The sequence below is a fragment of the Haliaeetus albicilla genome, chromosome 1, assembly GCF_947461875.1.
Source record: "Haliaeetus albicilla chromosome 1, bHalAlb1.1, whole genome shotgun sequence".
NCBI classification, from domain to species: Eukaryota; Metazoa; Chordata; class Aves; order Accipitriformes; family Accipitridae; genus Haliaeetus; species Haliaeetus albicilla.
The window spans coordinates 43,935,059-43,955,205 of NC_091483.1; the positions used below are offsets into that span (position 1 = coordinate 43,935,059).

A 20,147-nucleotide genomic window follows, 5' to 3' on the forward strand; every position below is an offset into this window, starting at 1 on the left:
ACTCGCTGACCAGTGCCCAGTTAGTTCCTGAGCAACGATCTGCACACCCCTGCCCCTGGCCAACTCTCCCCAGTTTATATACCGGGCATGATGTCAACATGGTATGGAATACCCCTTTGGCCAGTTTGGGTCAGCTGCCCTGGCTGTGCCCCTTCCCAAGTTCTTGTGCCCCTCCAGCCTTCTCGCTCGCTGGGCATGAGGAACTGCAAAGTCCTTGACTTAGTCTAAACTCTACTTGGCAACAACTGAAAACATCAGTGTGTTATCAACACTTTTCTCATACTGAATCCAAGACATAACACTATACCAGCTACTAGAAAGAAAATTAACTGTATCCCAGCTGAAACCAGGCCAGGATTTTTGGGTTTCTTTTGCTGATTCTGTTTTGATGTACAGTAAACAAGTCTATATTGTTTACTGTCCTGTCCTGGTACATCTGTCAGTTCATCCTTCTCAGGTATTTGATGGCTTATGCACATACCTTCTCTTTCATACTGAAGATCGAAATGCCGACATCTTTCTTCTTTTGCAGTTCTTCCTCTTGGGAGAAACTGTCTCTCCTCAGCCAGACATTAAGTTATGAACTGCCTTACTGACTCTTCCTTCTCCAGCTACTGGCCAGATTTTGCCCTGTTAGAGACAACAGACTCTCTTTCTTGGGGACTGCAGAGAACTTTTGAAATGAGTTTTCTGACGGGCTTTAACAACGTTGTCTTTGTTAGAAGTTAAAGTGCAAGGCTAGCATGTAAAGGTCTTCATTTAGCAGAGTGCATTCCGATTTAAACACCCATTTAATGACCTGGATAGATCATAAGTATGCTTTGCTAATTATCTTTTCTGTGTTAGATGCAGTGAGTGAAGGGCACCGTTTTCATAAATGCAGTTATTAGCAGCTCCATTTGAAGTGTACCAGGAGTGCGCACGCTTAGGGCTTGTGGAAATCGCTCCAGCTGGGAACAGCGTTACTGGAGCGAGTATAACCTGAGGAAAGGCTCGCTGTTGTTTTGAGATCGAATTTTTAACCAAAATTTCATTCTTGTTATTTACACGGAGAGTCTGAATTGCCAAGGCTTCTGATTTCATAACAGAAATTCTGTTTCCAAGGAGTGAACATTTGTTGAAAAGATTACAGTGCTTCAGGGAAATGCCTCTTGCTACGCTGTTTGGGTGGTGGGGGTATCCTGCGGTTAGACCTAGTGCTGAGAACACCGACTTTCACTCGTTGCAAGCAAGATGGATCCTCACGCATCTTTCTTTGTGTGTGCTGTATGCCAAATAATTTAAATGGTAGAATGCTGCAGTCCAATTGCAAAGGAATCGGTGCATGTGGGAGGATGCTGTTCATTTGCATCTTTTCCAGGCGTGATCAGAAATGCTGGCCAGAGTGTACCTGAGCTGGAAATGCAAAGGTCACGTGAAAACTCTCTTCAGGATCTGACAGACGTAGGCAGGTCCCTTGGAAGATATTCAGGGCTAGAGGTGGATCCTTGGTGCCATGTTAACAGAAAGCAGTAGGATGTCGGTTCCCGAAGTCAGCTTTGAGAGCAATGTTTTGAGTGTTAGTCTCGGGCAGCTTCAAGTTTAGGTTGCTGGCACCACCATGAATCATCTCCACTAACAAAGTAAATGTCAAGGCAGTCTGTTTCTTGTGAAGTCCCAGTGCGGTGTTTCTGCCTCTCTGCTAGGTCTTGTGGTCTCAACGTGAGCGTGGTGGCTTCTGTAGTCGAAATAAAAGATACTGCATGGAGAGTGCAGAGCTGAGTGCAAGGCTGGAAGCATAGTGGAGAGCAGACAGGTTCAGTAGAGTCCGTTTGAAGAAGTTTGTGAATTGTATTACAGTACTCTTGCTGGCTGTCGATGCAAAGAACCTGGCTGTGGTCACACATGATGTGGCTTCTAAAGCAAAGCTATGAAATAGGTTTTGATATTCATCATGTTTACTTCACAGCAAAACAAGTACTGTCACTAGCTGTATTTGTCACAGGAAGAGTACTCAATTTGATTTATCTGCTCAATAAATTGGTTCTTACTAGTTTAGATTGTTGCAGGTCTTTTTTCCCTCTTATGCTTCAAATGCATGTATTGTGTTGATTTCTTTATTTTTTAAGTATTTGGGACAGATAAGAACTTACCTTACCTCAACAAATCAGTAGAATGTAACTAATTTATTGGCAAGTACCACACAGATTCTCTTTAATATCCTACATAGTAAAGACGCAGGAATGAAGGGTCAAGGAAAGATGAGACAGAGAACACAATTGATTGTAACAAGTGATTTCCCCTCACTTATCTAGTCAAGCAGTACACAAGGTAATTACATAAGTACTCTGAATTTCTGAAATCTTTTGGGAGTTCAGATGAAACTTGCAGAAACGGGTCATAAATTGTATGTGTAATTTTCATACAATGCAGCTTTTGGCTTCAGCTGGCTGTTTCTTTGAAAAAGCTTTCAAAGTGGTAGGGTTGATCAAATTGTGAAATGCAGTTTAAAAAGAAAGACAGAAATAGGCTGTTGTAAAGCTTGAGAATGGTAACAATATTTCAAGATAAATGAAAATCTAATGCAGTTTGCTTCTTAATAGCAAGAAATATGGAATGAGATTGACGTATGTGTCTTTAAAAATTGAGGCAGACAAGATACAGCACAGAAGTATGCATCCTTTGTTCAAGCATGTCCATCAGTGATGGATTTATTGTATTGTAAATGTCATTTACTTGCTGAGGTATAAAAGACAAATGCATGATTTTTAAATATCCATCTGTCTCAGATGATTGAGAAACAGAGATGAAGTTCCTCTGCGGGCTTTAAGCAGTGCAATGTTCATAGCTGATGCCTGGAGGGCCGGAAAAGCTGTCCTTAGCCGCTTAGAACATGAGGATTGATGGTAGGTTTTGTTTCTTTCTGAGGCTTTTTCCCTCTGGAGGGAAAAACAATAGAAGTTGGGTATTTTCAGTAGCAAAGTTACGGATTGTAAATTGTAACTCTTTGGTCTCTTACTTTTTAAATTCAAAGCATATGCTTATTTTTACCTGTTTATCTCTACAACTCAAGATTTGATTACTTAAATTTTGATTGTTTAAGTCCAGAAGAAACAGCTTCATCTATTTCTTTCTTCAGTCTACAGAGAACACCCCTAAAAGGGGCTTGGTCTTAGTAAAATGAAAAGCATTGCCCCCTCACAGTCCACTGTGTAACACTACTACACAGGAAAAGGAGCATAATCCTTCCTTTATGGAAGGAAATTAAGCTGGACGTTATTAGAAGTCCTTAAGAATCTCTAATGTCCATATGAATAAACATGGGTTCTATTTTTAAGATCTTATTCAACCATGTGCATAAAATGAAGGATATTCCTGGAGCAAGAGAGAATGTGGAAGGAGCAATGACTCAACTAGAAAGGTCACAAGCTTCACTGAATGTTGAAATGCAGTGACGGGAACAAATCTTGTACTGAACCTCTTTGGTGATGCTGTGTTTTACACCTTTCACCTTGGAGGGCACAACTTCTGGGGAAAAAAAGATGAAAGAGGTTTTGGGGGTGGGAAAGAGATGGCTTGTTACTGCTGAACCATTAAGGGCTGTGGAAGAAGGTTCTTGGCAATTGTAGCAATGCCTTGAGCATAGGTGTAGGACTGGACAAGACCAGCTGCTGGGCACAAAAGACAAGGCGATGCAGCTGAAGATCATGGAGTGCAGGAGTGAAATGAGAAAGTACCAGAGAGAAGGTCTTAGTGGTAGAAATGATAGTGTTCTGGATTATGGCAGTATTGCAGTGAAATTATTCATTCTCATGGCTGTTTCCTCTGTCTTCCATTTGATTGCAAAAACTATTGGAATTGTTTGCCAAGCACTTGAACGCGTGTGCATGTGGCAGTAGTAGAATACTACAGTAGAAATAGTTAAACTACGTGGAACAGCATATACTAAATTGACAAGACATCAATACAACACTATATTTATTTTCAGGTATTCAGGATCATTTCCTCTTAATTTTTATTAATTGTTAAAGCTGAATACTCTTAGGGATCTACAAGGGAAAGAGGTCATTTAAGCTAAGAAATGGGACGTGGTTTCTTGTGTGAATACCGTTTTACTAATCTGTTTGACTAACAGAATATCTGAGATTCTGCTAGCCTCTAATTGGCAATACAGGGAAAGATAGCAAAGCTCAGATGAAAAATCAATGCATTTTTTTTTTTCTGAAGAAGGGAAGAAATAGTCCAAGAGTCATAGGTACCTCACTTGATACCTGGAGGCCCTTTTGCATCTTGCAGTCAGCTCTGATGGAGATGATGTCTTAAGCAATTGTCCATTTTGTTCTTAATACTCATAATTTTTCCAGTCAAGCATATATAAAATTCCTCTACAGAGAAAAATTGTGGACAGTTGTCTAATTATGGTATGCTCCTCTTTTTCCTTGTATCCTAGGGAAAAACTTCATAGGCCAGCAATGTGTTGGTTATTCAAATTATTATGAAGCAATTTATTATAGCCCAAGTATGCTTCTGATTAATTTTACTGTAAATGTGTGATAATAAATGCCTTTATCTTCACTCTGTTTTGCTGGTCTTGACTTGAAAGTCTATTTTTCTATTAACAAAAAATGGATTTTAGTTTGTCAGGCCTCATTAGAAAACTGTATCTTAGGGTTGTGAGGTGTTCTGTATTACATGGTCCAAACGCATGTCTCCTAGGAAAAGCTTAGGGAAGATGGAGAAAAGCATCTAATACTTGACTCTGAAGCCCTTGTATGCAAGTTGAAGGGCAGAGTTATGTCTTCCTTTTTTGTTGATGATTTTACTGTTTTCTAGATGTGTTATGTGAGCCATTCAGCACTGTTTTCAAAATCTGATCGAATGTGTAGCATTGCTCCAAACCACATAGCCACATGCAAATGTGGTATTCCTCATCACTTGGAGGAGGGAGACAGGGAGAAAGATCTTGAGTTTTCTGCCATCCATTTCTGCAATCCACTTTTCAAAAGGGATTTCCTGATATTCAGCTTTTGTCTAGAAGAAAGAGAAACTTTTGCCTCCACCTTCTGCCCCTCTAAAATAGGGTAAGCAATGGCACCGACTTAATCAAAGCAATGTAAACAAAACTGGAAATTTGAGAGAAATTAGAAGGAGAACAGAAGGTTGCATTTGAACAAAATACATAACAACAAATGTTTACAGAAATGAGAGATGATAATATTGATTAGAGCCAGCCAGAAGTCTGAGCATTTGGAGACTTCCCACAGCCTTCATCTGCTTAAACATTTTTCTTGGGTTGACTGTGTCCTTAGAAGCCAGTTTGTTGCCCTTTTTGTTTAGAAATGCATCAGTTCGTCTACTGCTTTGCTGCTCCTTGATACCAACAGCAGCTGGCACATTTGCTTGCGGAACCTCTTGTGCAGCAAGGTACCCCATGGATTGCCTCCAGGTTGAGAAGTTGAAAAATAATTATTTTCATTAAGAGAAAACAAGGTTTAACTTTCTAGGCAATAAGCATTGTCCTTCCTGCAAGTAGATGCAACTTGACATCCCCCAAGACTTCAAGTGGATAGTTGCTTGCGGAAAAGAAGGAGAATAATTGGTCCTTAGGGTCTCTGCTCTCAAGACTAGACAAGAAACTAGACTTTGTTTTGGAAAGATAGGGGTCAGTGGCTGGTGGGCTTTACTTACCTGGGACAGTGTTTCTCCCTGGTGCTGCAGTAGAATGATAACTGTGCCCCAGGGCTTGGTGCTCTTCTTGCTCTTTGGCCTGTTTATGGGGCTTGGCTGTTACCATAACAGTGTTCTGAACAATTAAATTACAATAAAATATTTTAAATGGCTGAATTTAGCATGAAGTGAGTCAACCAGCATATGAATTTTTTTTTTTTTTTTTTTTTTAAATTTGTGTGGAGTGTTATCTGTGGTATAGCAACCCATATGGTACATTTGAGGGTAAACACACCGAACAGGTGCTTCTTTGTTGGCTTGAAGGTCTGAATCACTGCAGTCTCTGAGAATGAATTACTGTGGATGATGCTTTACAGAAGTTTGCAGTTGAAATACCATGTTAAATACATGCTAATGACAATGTAGGCTGCAGTATGTAGAAATTTGTCTGTTGTGCAGAGAAAGAAGGAAGGTTATGAACATTGGAAAAGCGGTTGATGGCAGACTATTATAGCTGAAGCACAGTCTCTGAGTCAGCTGGTGGTTGATTAGACCAGTCTTAAGTACTTAACCTAAACTGACTTACCTTGTATGATGTACAGTATTTGTCTTGTCTCGATTTGTGTCATGTTCTATTAAGAAGAGGGGGCCGGGATCAGTGCAGGCAACCTTCTTTGCAGGCAAGGAAATCGTGTGGTCTCTTGTGGTCTCTGGTTTCTCGGGGACCAGAGAAATTGCAGTTTGATGCAACAGAGAAAGCCCCTTAATTACAAGAAGCAAAAACACACCTGAAAAGGTGCAGTGTGTAGGGAGATGCTTGCTTTTATGCTTTTTTGTGTTCTGTCCCACTTGATCACTTTGGCTTTCTTCTACTGAAAATGTTGATTATTCTAGTTGTAATAAACTTGTAATCAGTTCTTGCTGTTCTGAGTTTAAAAGCCTTTCTGTCATCTTTGGTGTGCTGTCTGCAAGGAAGGGATCTAGGATGCTTTGGATCATACTTCTGTCTTATCCAGGGTCCTCTAATAATTTTTCTATTCTTCTGCAGCAGGCAGCTGCAAATGTGGTTTGTTTTTTTATTGCACAGGCTACTAATGCCAACATCTTTCCATTTCTAGAACATGGGAGAGACTAAAATGCAACATCACCTTAGGTAATACAGCAGCTTCACTTTAAGAATATTTGTGTTATTTGAAAATTATTGTAATCTTAATGGTAAGAGGCTATTTTGCCTGCTTTAAAACTAGCCTTAAGTTACAATGTTAAGCAGAGATTTCTTTAATATCTGCTATTCAGGTATTTGTCTGAGTCCTTCTATTTTAGATCTCCTTAATTGCTATCCCAGATTACATGGTGCTTTCTAGAGCCATAAGGAGAGGTGCATTGCTTGTGGCTACCTCCACAAAGTTCTCAGGCATCTCTTAAGTGGAGGCTTTGAGTGAAGTGGATCTCTGGCAAGACTTCTTTAATGCAGCATGACTATTGAACTACAAATGGGACCAGGGGCAGTATGGGACAAGTATAATAAACTATGACAGTGCCAGGAATGGAAGGATGGGATGTGTAAAAGCTGAGTAAGAGTTGAATCTCAAGCAACAAGGAAGGCGAGTTGAAAGGTTTAACAGCTGGTTTGATATTCCTCAAACACCGAGTGCCAGTAAAAACAAGGACAATAAAAGACTGCTATTTCTGACAGTAATTTGTTCTGAAGCACTCATTGTCTTTATTTTTACTTGCTTTCAGTCAGGCAGAGTCTTAATTGTGAAACTGCCTGTCGCTTGCCTGTAAAGCAGTACAAGCCAAAACAGCACTCGTGGCAGGATTGCATTGCTCTGCAGGAATTTAAGTGATATGTGCACAGCAAGGCCAAAGAGGATGACAGAAGCATCATTAGCGCAGACGAATTCCCCTTGCAAGTGGAAGATAATATTGCAACATTTCATTTAAATGGGATGCTTAGGTGGGTATCATACTGACTTATCTAAATGTGGATATATATCTTTAAACAAGGTTCTCTGCAGGTAAATGGGTAAAACTCAGGATTTATGGTGTTCCCCTCTGTTAGGTAAATAGCTGGGCAGTCAAGTTATTTCAACTGAAAATAAGTATTCTTGCATTGTTAGAAATTTGAATATTGGCGTTACTTGTATTTACTGATATGCCACAAAAAAAGGTAAGGACAGGGGGCAGAGGCGGTTTCCATATGATTTGTTGACCTGAGAGCTTCCATAGCTTAATACAAGTTTGTATGCAACGACGTTGTGAGATGTTGGCTGCAGACCATGGCAGTATGTAGCAATAGCCTGAAGTCACTGTCCTAGATGAATACTTCTGTTGTGACAAGTAGACAGTATCTTCACAAAAATCTTAAGATGACAGGAAGAGCTAGTTGGTCTTTTTGCCCAAGGAACTCTTACAGCAACCATGTAAAAAATAAAATAAAGTTGAGAAACTGAGCCTTATCTTCCACAGTGTCTTTCTTCCACTGACAGGTTCAAACACCAGCAGAGATGACCTCAGATGTTAGTGAATATTGTTAGGTTTTAGACTCATTGGTAGGTACCAAGAAGTTGTTTTTACCGTTTTTTGGAATCAGTGATACAGAGACTCACATAGATTAACGCAAGTCACTCGGAACTTGAATGCTAAATTCTGTCAAACTCCTTCATAATGGCAGAACATTGAGCTGTTGCCAAATTCACATTTTTACAAACAGTTCCTCTCCTTTATTATGTGCCCTTTTTATTTTTGAACATGTGACTTGCTTTTCCATAAGCAATGCTCTCAAACCTCAGGAATGTCAACCCTAAGATAGAAGATGATTGTTGATCTTGCTCCCTAGGTAGTTTTGCCTCAGGTAACTCGGGTAATTTGGGGGATCAAAGATACTGCTACTTAATTATTTATTTTTTTCAGTGGGGTGAGTCGATATTAATGACGTCTATCTATTGAAAACTAAGTTACTTCTGTATTTACTTGCATAAATACTAATGATTGCCCTGTTTTGCCTTATCAGATAGGACATAAGGAATGAGTGGGAAAAGGGATTTTCCTCAATACTGCTGACTAGCAGTTTTATTACAGGTATCTATCCCTGGCAAAACAGTTCCTTCTCAAGGAGCTACTCAGGAACTCGGAGAAAGTGGACAAGAAAAAGTAAGCTGGATAAAGGATGGCGCAGGGCAATGAGTAGTGCATCACATATCAATCAGCTTGACAGATGCTGTGAAATGTAGGTGAAGGGGGAAGTTGCCTTGCTTTTTTTAAATTAAAAAAAAAACAAAACCCCACATTTTTAGCTTTCATTCTTCAGATGTAAGTGGGAGTACAATACACAGTCGTATAAAACTAGTGCTGAACGTGCATTTCTCTAAAGCTGCTTGTGGCCCTTGTACCTCAGTTACACTATGGAGTTATGTATTTTTTTAATGACTAGAACATACCTATATATAAAAATTATGCATATAATGTAATGCTTGCTTGTTTAGACATCAAGGTTCTTTTTAATTGTTTGGAGTTTTCTTTGTGGCTCATAAGTGACTTCTGACCAAGTCTTGTGTTGAGCACTCCAAAAAGTAGACTGATGCGGTCATTGTCTGGTAGGATTACTTGCTTTTTGGAGATGCCGTCACAGTAATGTGTTTGTGGTACAAAACTGTAGTCAAGTTAGTTCTGTCTACCAAAGCTTACTGGGTTGGTATAGCACAATTTACGCAACTTTAGTGCTGATAGGTATGATTTAGGTCTTGTTTAAGTATGTTTTGTTTCCCCTAGAATATTTGACAGGGCAAAAATCTACTATGGAGAGATGGCATAATGGACTTTGATGTTGTCAGTATATCTGTCAAAATTGAGGGCAACTATGAACATAAGAACATAACTTACAGACTTATGTTTTCCTGGAAATGCTGGTGACAAATGCCATCAACAGTATGGTTTTTCACTTGAGTTGTACAAAGCATGCAATTACAGTGTTTAGCAATCTTGTTTTTACAAACGTGTTTTTAAACTTCAAAAGTTTTCTATAACTTAGTGTGAACTTGTATTTCTCTCTGTGTTTCTACACTTCCCACAAATGCTCTGTTCTAAGTTTACACTAAAAGTCACTGTAGGAGCTACTGAGCACATAAGTATGCACTCCATCACCTTTGGAGTGCCTCTGAATTACGCTGAGAGAAGAAGCCAAAGCAAGAGAGAGACAGTTTTGCCCAGACGCTGTGACAGGGAATGCCCCTTTTGAGCCAGGTGGCTTGAATGCCACTGCTCATATTCAGCAAAGAATTCTCCTGGTCCAACTTCTGCCCTAATTTGAGTCAATGCGGTTGCCTTGTGATGAAATTGTTTGATGGAAGGTTTTGCAAAATGTGACTTCAAGGCAGTGCTGCATGTAGGGCTTAGAACAGACTTTTTTTGTGCAAAAAAAATATGTAATTATTACAAAGGGCTGTTTAACTCTTTACTTATTTTCTGAAGTGATGGCAGTTGTGCCATAGATCTTTATCCTTGTGTGAGAACCTGTGGATTTCCATTTGTGTGTGCTTTTGGTTTTGCTTTCCCCTCTGCAGCTGGTCCTGCAGTAGCTAGAACTTCGGATTGCTTGGATAGAGGTTACCACAGGTGGTGGAAGTGGAAGGTGTGCAATCCTACGGCGTCCCTTTCACAGTCAGCCAACTCCATTGTGGGAATCATTGCTCATTTTATTTGTTTTGAAGTTAGTGGGTATCTAGAGTGAAATCTGTCCAGAAATATGTTGTTGGATGTGTTGATTTTCCCTTTTGTCTGTGTTTGATCCTGTATACTGAAAAGTCTTCCCATTTTTTGGTTGTGAGAGTGTTGTGGAATCTTTCTATCGTGTGGCACAAAAATAGTTACAGGACTAAGTAATTTGGTGTAGCACTTTATTTTTTCCATCTATGCCCTGTAACCTGGTAAGTAAGACCCACACGTAATGATTCAAAGCAAACTGAAATATACTACATGTTGGGGTTTTTTCTCTCTCTTATTAGCTGGCAGAGCAGAATGATGCTAGAAGCTTGGCTGAGAACAGGCATTATTTTAGCTTCTTCCCAGCATGACTCTAATCAATAAGGAAATCTGTGAATCCAGCTTGTAGCCTTTGTTCTTTTTTTCTTTTTTTTTTTTTTACAAGGTAACGGAATAAATTGGAACAACCCCTTCCTATTTACTCAAATAATTGAAAATGCTAGGCTCTGTATCGTTTCTCTCCAGTGGCCTTTTTATTCCGATAAACTAGGAGCGTGGCTGCATTAAGTTGAGGGAAACAACGCAAAATACTTTAAATATGTTGAAATCCTTGCTAAACTGATAGCTGTGTGGTCTCTGTCAGAGTGTCTGTGGCAGAGGCTCTATTCAAAATGCTTCTTTTTTTGTGTAGAAGAGGAACTTGCATCAGGGGAGGTCTGAGAGCTATTGATTCATCCTCAGTTAAAAGTCCTTGAACCCTTCCTTATGGTAGAAGAACGTGTATTGTATTTGCCTTTCATGGCAAGTACAGTGGTGTAGATGCAGCCAAGAGTTAAGAAAGGTAAAAGCTGGACTGAAGAAAATAGAACTAGGTAGGGATTGGCCTCCTAGGTTACTAAAATATTAAACTGTATCAGTTTTTATAGTTTTTTCATGAGGAACACCAGAATATTGCAACACTCAGTATCTGTCTTTAATCAGCTGGGTATGAAGATGTATATTCTGGGAATGAAAGGGGTTTTTAATTTCCTTTTGCATCCTTGGGTAATGAGACTACTACTAGATTCTACTTAATTATTCCCCTTTTTATTTTTTGTGCATCACTGATCTTTGTCTAGATGAGCAAGATGCTTTTATAGACATTGCTTTAAATTAGCAAACTTTTTTCAGTATGATAATCTTCCATTTTAGGAATGAAGCAAATCCACTTTTTTAACATCAATTTGTACTTCAGACATTATTTCATAGGGAGTTTTAGGGAGTTGCCAGTCTTGCCCTGGTTGACTGAAGAAAAGCAGATTATGCAACTTCTACATTTGCGGTTTTATTGCCAGTGACAACTCCAACCTTCCTACCAGTTGACCAATCTTGCAGCCCTCTGAAGACCTCTCCCAGTTTTTCCTTTTATTTGTATAATTTAGAAACATGTTTCCAAGAGGATACAGTTATGTTCCCTAAAACTTCAATTGCATTCCTCTTTCACAAAAAGGAAGAACCTAATTTGCAAAAAAAATTATACCAAATACCTCCCTTTTTTTTTTTTTTTTTTTACAAGTCAGGAATTGACTGCATTTATGTCATCTCACTGTTTCCGAAACACCCATTGCAGTGACTCATACATAATCCCCTAAGGAGTGAAAAGAACATTTGAAAAATAAAGAAACACGCACTGAACTGGAGCTAGAAAAGCTGGCAGGAAATCCTGGATCTAGCCCTATAGAAAAAAAACAATGATCTGTGGAAAAAAACATTTTTCTATATTACTGTATGTAAAGAGCTTACTGTGTGTCCTTTATAAAGATGTAATGAGATTTTTGTTGTTTTTTGTCTTCAAATGTGAGAGAATTCACAGATTTTTTTTTGCTTCTCTCCCCTCATTTTTGGATAACCTAGAAGTGCAGTGCTCAGATGTACGTCGTGCTCACTGCTCACTTCTTCCAAGCCCTCCCTTGTTGTCATTGATTTGTCTCTTCCAAAGTTTTTCAGACTTTTTCTAAAGACTTTAAGACTCAATTTTAAGACTGCCTTGTTTTTCTACTTTAGAAAGGTTGTTGTGTTGTTTTTTTTAATATGCATGCTTTCTAGTTTGACTGTCACTGTTGTATGAATCTTTTAAAAGTTTGATACTACATTTTTAGCTGAGCCAAACTTCTAATCAGTGAGGCACACTGATTAAAAATTATTTCTTTTTGGTTTGATATGTCATTAAATAATTTAAAAAAAGTGGAGGGGAGAGTCATAATTCATAGAAGATGAGAAGCTCTAGAAGTTCTTAACTAAGGCATTGTGGCTTATGTGATGACCAAAATAGTTCTTTGATTGCAGTTTGACTTTGCTTTTTTTTCCAGACAGTATTTGGAAAACCTGTGTCTGAGTTATCTCTGGAGACATGAATAACCTCCGGGAGCTGTGGTCTGCAGCACGCACTTAAACACTGCTGGTTCCTTTTTTTTTTTTTTTTTTTTTTTTCTAAAAATGCCCATGAAATGCTGAGATGGAGTTAATTTGCTTCATAGCATCCCATATGATGCTGTGGTTTAGATCTGTGGCAGGGGGAGTCAGCAGCTGTGTGGTGCTGAGCTGCCTGCAGGGGTTAACCCACAACAAATAACAAATGCCTTCCATCATATCTGTCCTAGGTACATAAAAATTGGAGGAAAGAGGTGAATGAGTGTGTCTGTGTATAATTTTCTTGGTTTATGCAATATTTTCCCAGGCCTGCAAAAATGGAATATATTTAGCATCTGGAAAGGAGCAGCAAATAAATACATTATAATGCAAATTGTGCATAACAGTTATAATGAGGCTAAATGTAATACAAGATAAGTCATAGTTCCGACGACAGCAAAATAAACAAATTACTTTAAGAAGTGTTACGTTTCAGCTGAAGACCTGGATAAGTGGAAGCTCCTAACTGTTATAAAACAGGTGACAGAGTGGAATGAAAGGATATTTAATTTCATGCAGACCAGAGGCATAAGAAATTCCTGCCTGATTGAGACTAGTGATCCAGGATGGTGTCTGAGAATGGCAGCATGTAAACCTGGCTGCTTTCTATGCTCCCTTCCCTTTGGATTCTTCCAGCATCCACAGCTGTTGAATTAGAGCTTTTAGAAGGTACCTCCCTGCTCAGCCCTTTTACAGTCCGCTTAAGGCCCTGTCATCCATCACGTTGCCTCATCCCTTGTTCAACCATTTGTACCGTCTCTCTCCACAGCCTCCTGTGTGGCGTATTCCAGGAGGTCACTGTGCAAAGAACATTTTTTGGTTGATCTCCAATCAATTTTATCAAGCGCCTCCAGTTCTTGTGGTTGGGGTAAATAGTGGGTTTCCACTCAATTTATCAGTCACCTTCATGATTTTCTAAACTTCAGTTGTACCCCTCTCAGCCATCACACCCCCAAACTTCAGAGTCTTAAGACGAAAGGCCAGCCTTTCTGATCTTTCATCTCAAGGCACCTGTCTACCTTCTCCTTCATTCTGGTTGCCCTGCTCTGTACCTTCTCTAACTCCTTTTGAGATGTGGAGACCAGAACTAAATATTACTGAAGACATGAATGCCTCAAAATTTTGCGCAGTCAAAATTACGCCCTCTAAGCATCCTTCCTGATGGTGCCTACTATTTTGTTGGCTTTTATAGCTGCCTCTGCACTTGGAGCAGGAATTAGATGCAAGTTGGTAAGAGCTGAGTGCTCAGCAGTGTTCTGACAGTCGAGTGGTATAGCCTTCCTTGTGATTTCTAGGGTAAGTGTGAGATGATGCTCTCTTCAAAAGTCCTCTTGGGGCTTTATTTATAGATCCATGGCAGCCTTCTACCTCCTTGCAAAATGTGCCTTTTCACATGCCCTTATTCTTCCCTTTCTCACACTGGCTTTTGCGTTCTTCAAAAAAACGGAGATGGCAGAACAGATTAATGTAACACTTCTGCATTTTGTACGTCTTCCCTGTTTAAACAACAAGCAAGAGAGAGCAGAAAGTTTCTTGAATAAACTCTTATTATTTTGAATTGGAGCCAGTCTGACTCCCATTGTTATCATGTTAACCTAGACATATTTTATACTGGATTTTTCTTAATTTCTGAAGTTTTATTATGCAGAATGATATGTGAGGAAAACACTGTAATGTAGTAGTAAGTATTGTGTGGTTTAGTTAAACGTGGACATGAGTCAGCCTTGTGCCCTTGCCGCAGTAAAGGCAAACTGCATATTGGGTTACACTAGGAAGAGCTTAGCCACCAAGGAAAGGGATGTGGTTTGTTTCCCGACACACAGCATTAACAAGCCTGCATCTGGAGCACTGTGTCTGGTTTTTCCTCCTGCGCTGCCCAGCACAGGAGAGAGATTAACAAATGGAGAGGACCTAGCAAAGACCTGCTAAGGAGGTTAGAGGGCTGCAGCACGTGACACACACCTGGAAAGGGTAGAGGAGCTTGGCTTGGTTTGGCTGGAGAAAAGTCTAATGGGGAATCTAATTGCATCTTTTCACCCTCAAAAGTGAGGTTTACAGAGAAAATGGAACTAAAGTCTTTGGAGGGGTGCACACAGTAACGACAAGAGGCAGTCATCACAAGATGCAACATGAGAAGCTTCCACTCAGGTATGAGGAAAAATACCTTCACTGTGAACTGGTCAAGCAACTGGAACAGGTTGTCCTGAGAAAAACGGAGGTTTTCGGGCTGTGACTGGATGAGCCTCATGAGAAACCTGGTCTAACTGTGAAGCTATCCTTACCTCCAGCAGGTTTGAATAGGTGACATCCTTCTGATCTCAATTTTTGTTTGATTCTGTATTTGTGAATAGCTAGCGAGACGTTGCTAAAATGTGTGCGTTGTTCTCTGCAGGTTTTGGTGTGATCTAACATCTGTCCTGCTTACAAATAGATGATTTTAGCAGGAAATCTGAACTTTCAACAGTGTTTCCCAGTTGTCCTCTTGGACAGTAGTACTGGAAAAAGCAGTGACTGTATGTTTTGGGGAGCGTTCGTGGGTGGGGCTGTTGTACTCTGGAGGCTTCACACTTGGAGACTTCAGAGCCTTTCTGTCCAGTTTCTTCCAAAATCACCCATCCTTTTCCTAACCCCACCAACCTCGCTGATCACCAAAAATGCCGAGCAGTTTTCAAAATCCCAGCCTTTGTTCTCAGCGAGAACTTCAGATCCCTTGGTGTGGAGGCAGGGAAGAGTGCTTGTAAAACAGTAAAGTTGTTTTAAAGACGGGTGCAGGAGATAATCAGTGCCAGTGCCTGGGGCAGCTCTCTTCAGCCCCGGCACTGCTTCCCCAGGCGGGTCTGTCTGCGTGGCCGTGCAGCGGCTCAGATCAGGGCTGCATCTCATTTTTGCCTGCTGTCCCCGGTGCCCTCGGCGTACCTCATGGCTGCTGTTGCAGCAGAGGGAGCGGTGTGTGGTGGGAGCAAGTCACGGGGCTGAAGGGTAGGGATCAGCTGTGGCTCGAGGCTGCCGCAGACGTGCGTGCCGGATCACACGTAGTCACAGCACTCTTTCCCAGCACAGGAGCGTGTTGAGGCTGTATCTAGCAACCACCGAGACCCTGCGGAGGTCTCAGCAGCTGGTACGCGCAGCCTCAGAAACACCCTGCGTCCGAGGGTGGCCCCAGGGACGCCGTGCTCCGCGTTGCGGCCTTGTCTGCCGCCATACCACCCTCTCCTTCATTAAATGCTCTGCCGGTGCTGCCTGCGCCTTGGTTTGGTGTGCTGCCTGAATGAGGTTCGGGTTATCACGTCCTACCTGGGTATTTGGTCTTTGGGAATGCTTGGGGCGTTAGGCCGTGTCCAGGACCTACTCACTAAGGTAAGTGTGGGCAACAGCTGGTGATGTTCTCCAGCAGCCAGTTGCTTTAGTAAAAAGAGTTCGCTGAGCCCCTTAACAGAGACTTCTCCCTTCTTGCGTAACATATATTTAGTACCTCAGTGCATTAAGGTGCTGGATTTAAATAAATAAAGGGTCACCAATTTATATGATCTCCTGCTGTTTCTCTGTGTGTATATATAGGATGACAAAGAAGCCAACAGACCCATGCCAAACAAAGGAGACCATGGACTAGGAAATGAGAAGTTCAAACCTGTGGTACCTTGGCCTCATGTTGAAGGTGTGGAAGTGGACTTAGAATCCATTCGGAGGAAAAATAAGGCCAAAAATGAACTAAATCATCATGGTGGTGGTGATAACAAACAGCAAAACATCATCCAGAGGCAGTATCTCACATTTAAGCCTCAGACATTTGTATACCGAGATCCTGTTTTACGACCTGGAGTCCTTGGTAATTTTGAACCCAAAGAGCCTGAGCCTCACGGAGTTGTTGGTGGCCCTGGAGAGGAAGCGAAGCCATATGTTTTAGGACCAGATTACAAAGAATCCATTCAAGCCAGCATTAAAGAGTTTGGGTTTAATATGGTGGCAAGTGATATGATCTCACTAGATCGGAGCGTTAATGACTTGCGTCAAGAAGAGTAAGCAAACTTTTTGTTTTCTTTTAGTTCTGTTTTTATGGGATTTAATTATTTTCTTTCCATATATCTTAATTGATGCTTAAAATAATATTATTAATTAGGCCAAATACTTAAGGCTTCTTGTCCTGACAGGCAAGAGTGCTGTACTGTACCAAATGTTTCCATATATTCTTCTTAATGCTGTTGCAATGATTCCTTTCATGAATACTTTATCTATATTGATTTATCTCTGAAGTCATCTGTTTTAGTGTCTAATTGCAGGTATTTGCATGTTCCAGGTCCAGCCGCAGTCTTCGTTGCACTATCTTCTTTTCTTAATCCGTAACTTCTTAAGATTTGCTTTTAAGAAAGAATGATTTTCATTTTTATTTCCTGCAGAAATTCCTACATTAGGTAGTTTATTCAGTTTTGGTTTTACCCTGATGCTTTAAAAATTAAAACTAACTAACTAAAGAGAACAAACAAAGAAATCCTGTTCCCTTTAAATAACTCTGCTTAATTACCTGCATTAACAGAAGTATCGATCTGCCATAGTGGTGTTTCAGGTATGGAGCCGATGGAAGAGTAGTCTTCTAACCGTTTCCCACCATGTTTATCATAAAGAAGGAAGCAATTCTAGAAAAAACATCTTTTACTCGTTGGCAGGGTGTCTACTTTGGTGTGGGGAAATTCTGGAAAGCTACTAAAATTTGTTCAATAATTACTAACAGGTTTACACAGTCTCTTCTGATCTTTGGTATATGCTGAAGCCAAATTTGTTCTCAGGCTAATCTGCATTTGATACAGTTTTCCTTGTTAAATATCAGCTAAGGACAGGTCTTTCGAGCAAACTGATTGATTGGTAGGGGTTTTGTTTGTTTGGGTTTTGGGTTGGGTTGGTTTGGTTTGGTTGAGCCTTTTTTTTTTTTTTTTTCATTTGGAGGGGAGGGTATATGAATTCAGTGTGAAATGAGGTACTTGCCTGTTTTCACTTCCCCCTCATCCCTAGCAGTGGAGCCATGCTGATCCTTGGACTGGGTGCCAGCCTCCAGGTTGTGTCTTTCCAGCTGTGGCAGATGATCTGTTTGGTTGGTCACTGGCTGGTTACTGAGGCTCTGCTGTGGCTTTTTATAGTGGTTGTTTTTCTATTTTGCAAGGTAGAAGAGAACTGGCCAGCTGTGAGTCTGACTCATGCCTGTGCATGTACGGCTGCTTGAATTTACTACCTGGTGTGCACCCATTGAAAGTGAACAAAGTACACAGAGTACAGCGTTTCCCTTCCATCAAGCCATGTTCCTCAGATGACTTACTAAAGGCTTCCCCTTGCTGGCAGTCAGAGGAGAGGACCATGCCTGTCTGCTGCCGGTGGCGAGGAAGCGTTGGCTGTCCTGGGGTTCACTTCAGTTTTCTTTCTTTGCTGCGATCAACGTTGGACCTCTGTGCTAATGAGATTTTTCTGAAGGGGAAGAAATGATCTGGGTAATGTAGGTCAGCATTTTCTTTCAGGAGGTTATTCCCTAGACACTGCTGCTTCTGCTGAGGCATTTGCAGCCACTGGGGCCCCTTTTGTAGGAGGCAACAGGACTAAGGAAACTGGCAGAGAAAAACCATTTTCCCATCGGGTGTTGTGATTAACTGAGCAGAGGGGAGCTGATGGCAGGGGGTCACATTAGCAGAGCTCACTTTGGCCCTGCCTTCCCTAGAGAGAGAGGGGGAAGGAACTGGAAGCACGCTGCCCTCCTCACTCTGCTCTGCAAGGACAGCAAAGCAGAAGTGGCAGCATGTCACGTGCAGGTGGGACTGGGCTGCCTCTGCCCAGGCTATCAGCCATATCTTTGGCAGCAGAGCTCAAGTACTCCCTCCCCTCCGTTTTTCCCCAAGGTGGAGGGCATCAGAGAGCATATGTATCTGCCAAATAGTTCCACACCTATAGCTTCCTGAAGTATTCTTGGCATAATCTCAGAGTTTGTCTTTACTTCTGTTCTGAAGGGGAGTAATAAATGGAAATTCCTGAAGAAGGATTAAATACTTCGTGTACTTTGAGGAATAGGAGAGACAGCCACGTGACTGATCAGAGCAGAAAAGATGAAATTTAGAAACAGTTTCCTCCAAGCACACTTGCAGATAAGTCTTCCATGGAGGCCCAAGCCAGCAGCTCAAATCAAAGTTACATGTTATTGTTTAATGTTCTAAGCAAGCAAACAAAACAGCATGAGAAACATGAACAAAATGCATCTTTCAGACAACTTTATATCAAAATACTTCATGTATTGAATACTTGGGATGCTTGTAATTGCCCTAAATGGGTTAAAGGTTTATAGCTTCTGTATGTCACCTGGGAACAGCAGAAGAGAGGGGAAGCAATGTAAGATTGGCTGATACTGCTATATGCTTTCAGGTATCAACATACTCACTTTCCTGCTCATCCCCCGATACCAGTAAGAAATGCCGCAAAAGGTAGCGGATTGCCTGTTGGATGCACCATTTATTTTCCTCCCACTGATCTGTTTAAAAAGTCCAGAAGCCATTTTGGTTGATAAGGCTGATCAACATTCAGTTTAATCCTACCAAACAGCAGTATAGTCGTCTTTTTTTGGTTAATGCTATCTTGGCATTGCTAATTGAGGAAGATCTTCCGGGCAGAGACCATGTTCATTCGTTCGTAGACATTCCAATCCAGGTAGACCTCACCTCAGCCTTCTCTTCCTTTAAGCATCAGAATTTCTAAGCGTCACCTGAAGCAGTCAGGTTTGTTCAGTGAAGTATGCCAAATGCTTTCCCAGGCAGTGCTAGCGGGAGTGAAACAGTGCTGCAAGAACTGTCTCTCTCAGCTTAAAAGCCACGTAGCCTTAGGGCTTGTCCCTGCTGGAGGGGGAAGAAGGAAGAAATGCTAATAAAGGGGGATTCAATGCTGCTGTTCAGATTTGACTTTGGAGTCGGACACGTTGCCAAGATGATTTGCCAGCTGCCTTTATTGATTCAGTAGGAACTTTTCTGGTGATTCTGGGCAGCCTCTGCTGCTGTAAAAAGCCTTAACTCTTGCTGCGCCCTGTAGAGAGGAATAACGTTGGATGGCGCGTTGAAGTTGTTTGTCAGGTACATCAGAACATTTCCGTTTTGCCGGTACTGCATACTTTTGATTTACAGATTTTAACAAATCTATTTTGAGGTTGAAGCCAAGCACTTCTGTTGGCATACAGCAAGTCATAGGTTTGATTAAACAAAATCAAGAATGTATGGGGATATGTGAAAGTCAGTGTACAAAATCTCAAAGATGGCATCATCTTGCTGCAGCCTTTCAGCACTCTGCAGGAGGGCCAGGGGAGCCATAAACTGGGTTTAGGTGGGAGCAAT

The 20,147-nt window shown here is 41.0% G+C and overlaps 1 protein-coding gene across 3 annotated transcripts in view; it reads left to right on the forward strand.

Moving 5' to 3' along the window:
• GALNT7 (polypeptide N-acetylgalactosaminyltransferase 7) overlaps positions 1 to 20,147 on the forward strand; it is a 76,833-nt gene that overhangs the window by 16,188 nt on the left and 40,498 nt on the right. For all 3 annotated transcript variants that reach the window (XM_069787041.1, XM_069787035.1, XM_069787050.1), the window contains exon 2: positions 16,357 to 16,814. In XM_069787041.1, coding sequence (XP_069643142.1) covers positions 16,357 to 16,814 — 458 coding nt within the window. The remainder of the gene's footprint in view (positions 1 to 16,356; positions 16,815 to 20,147) is intronic.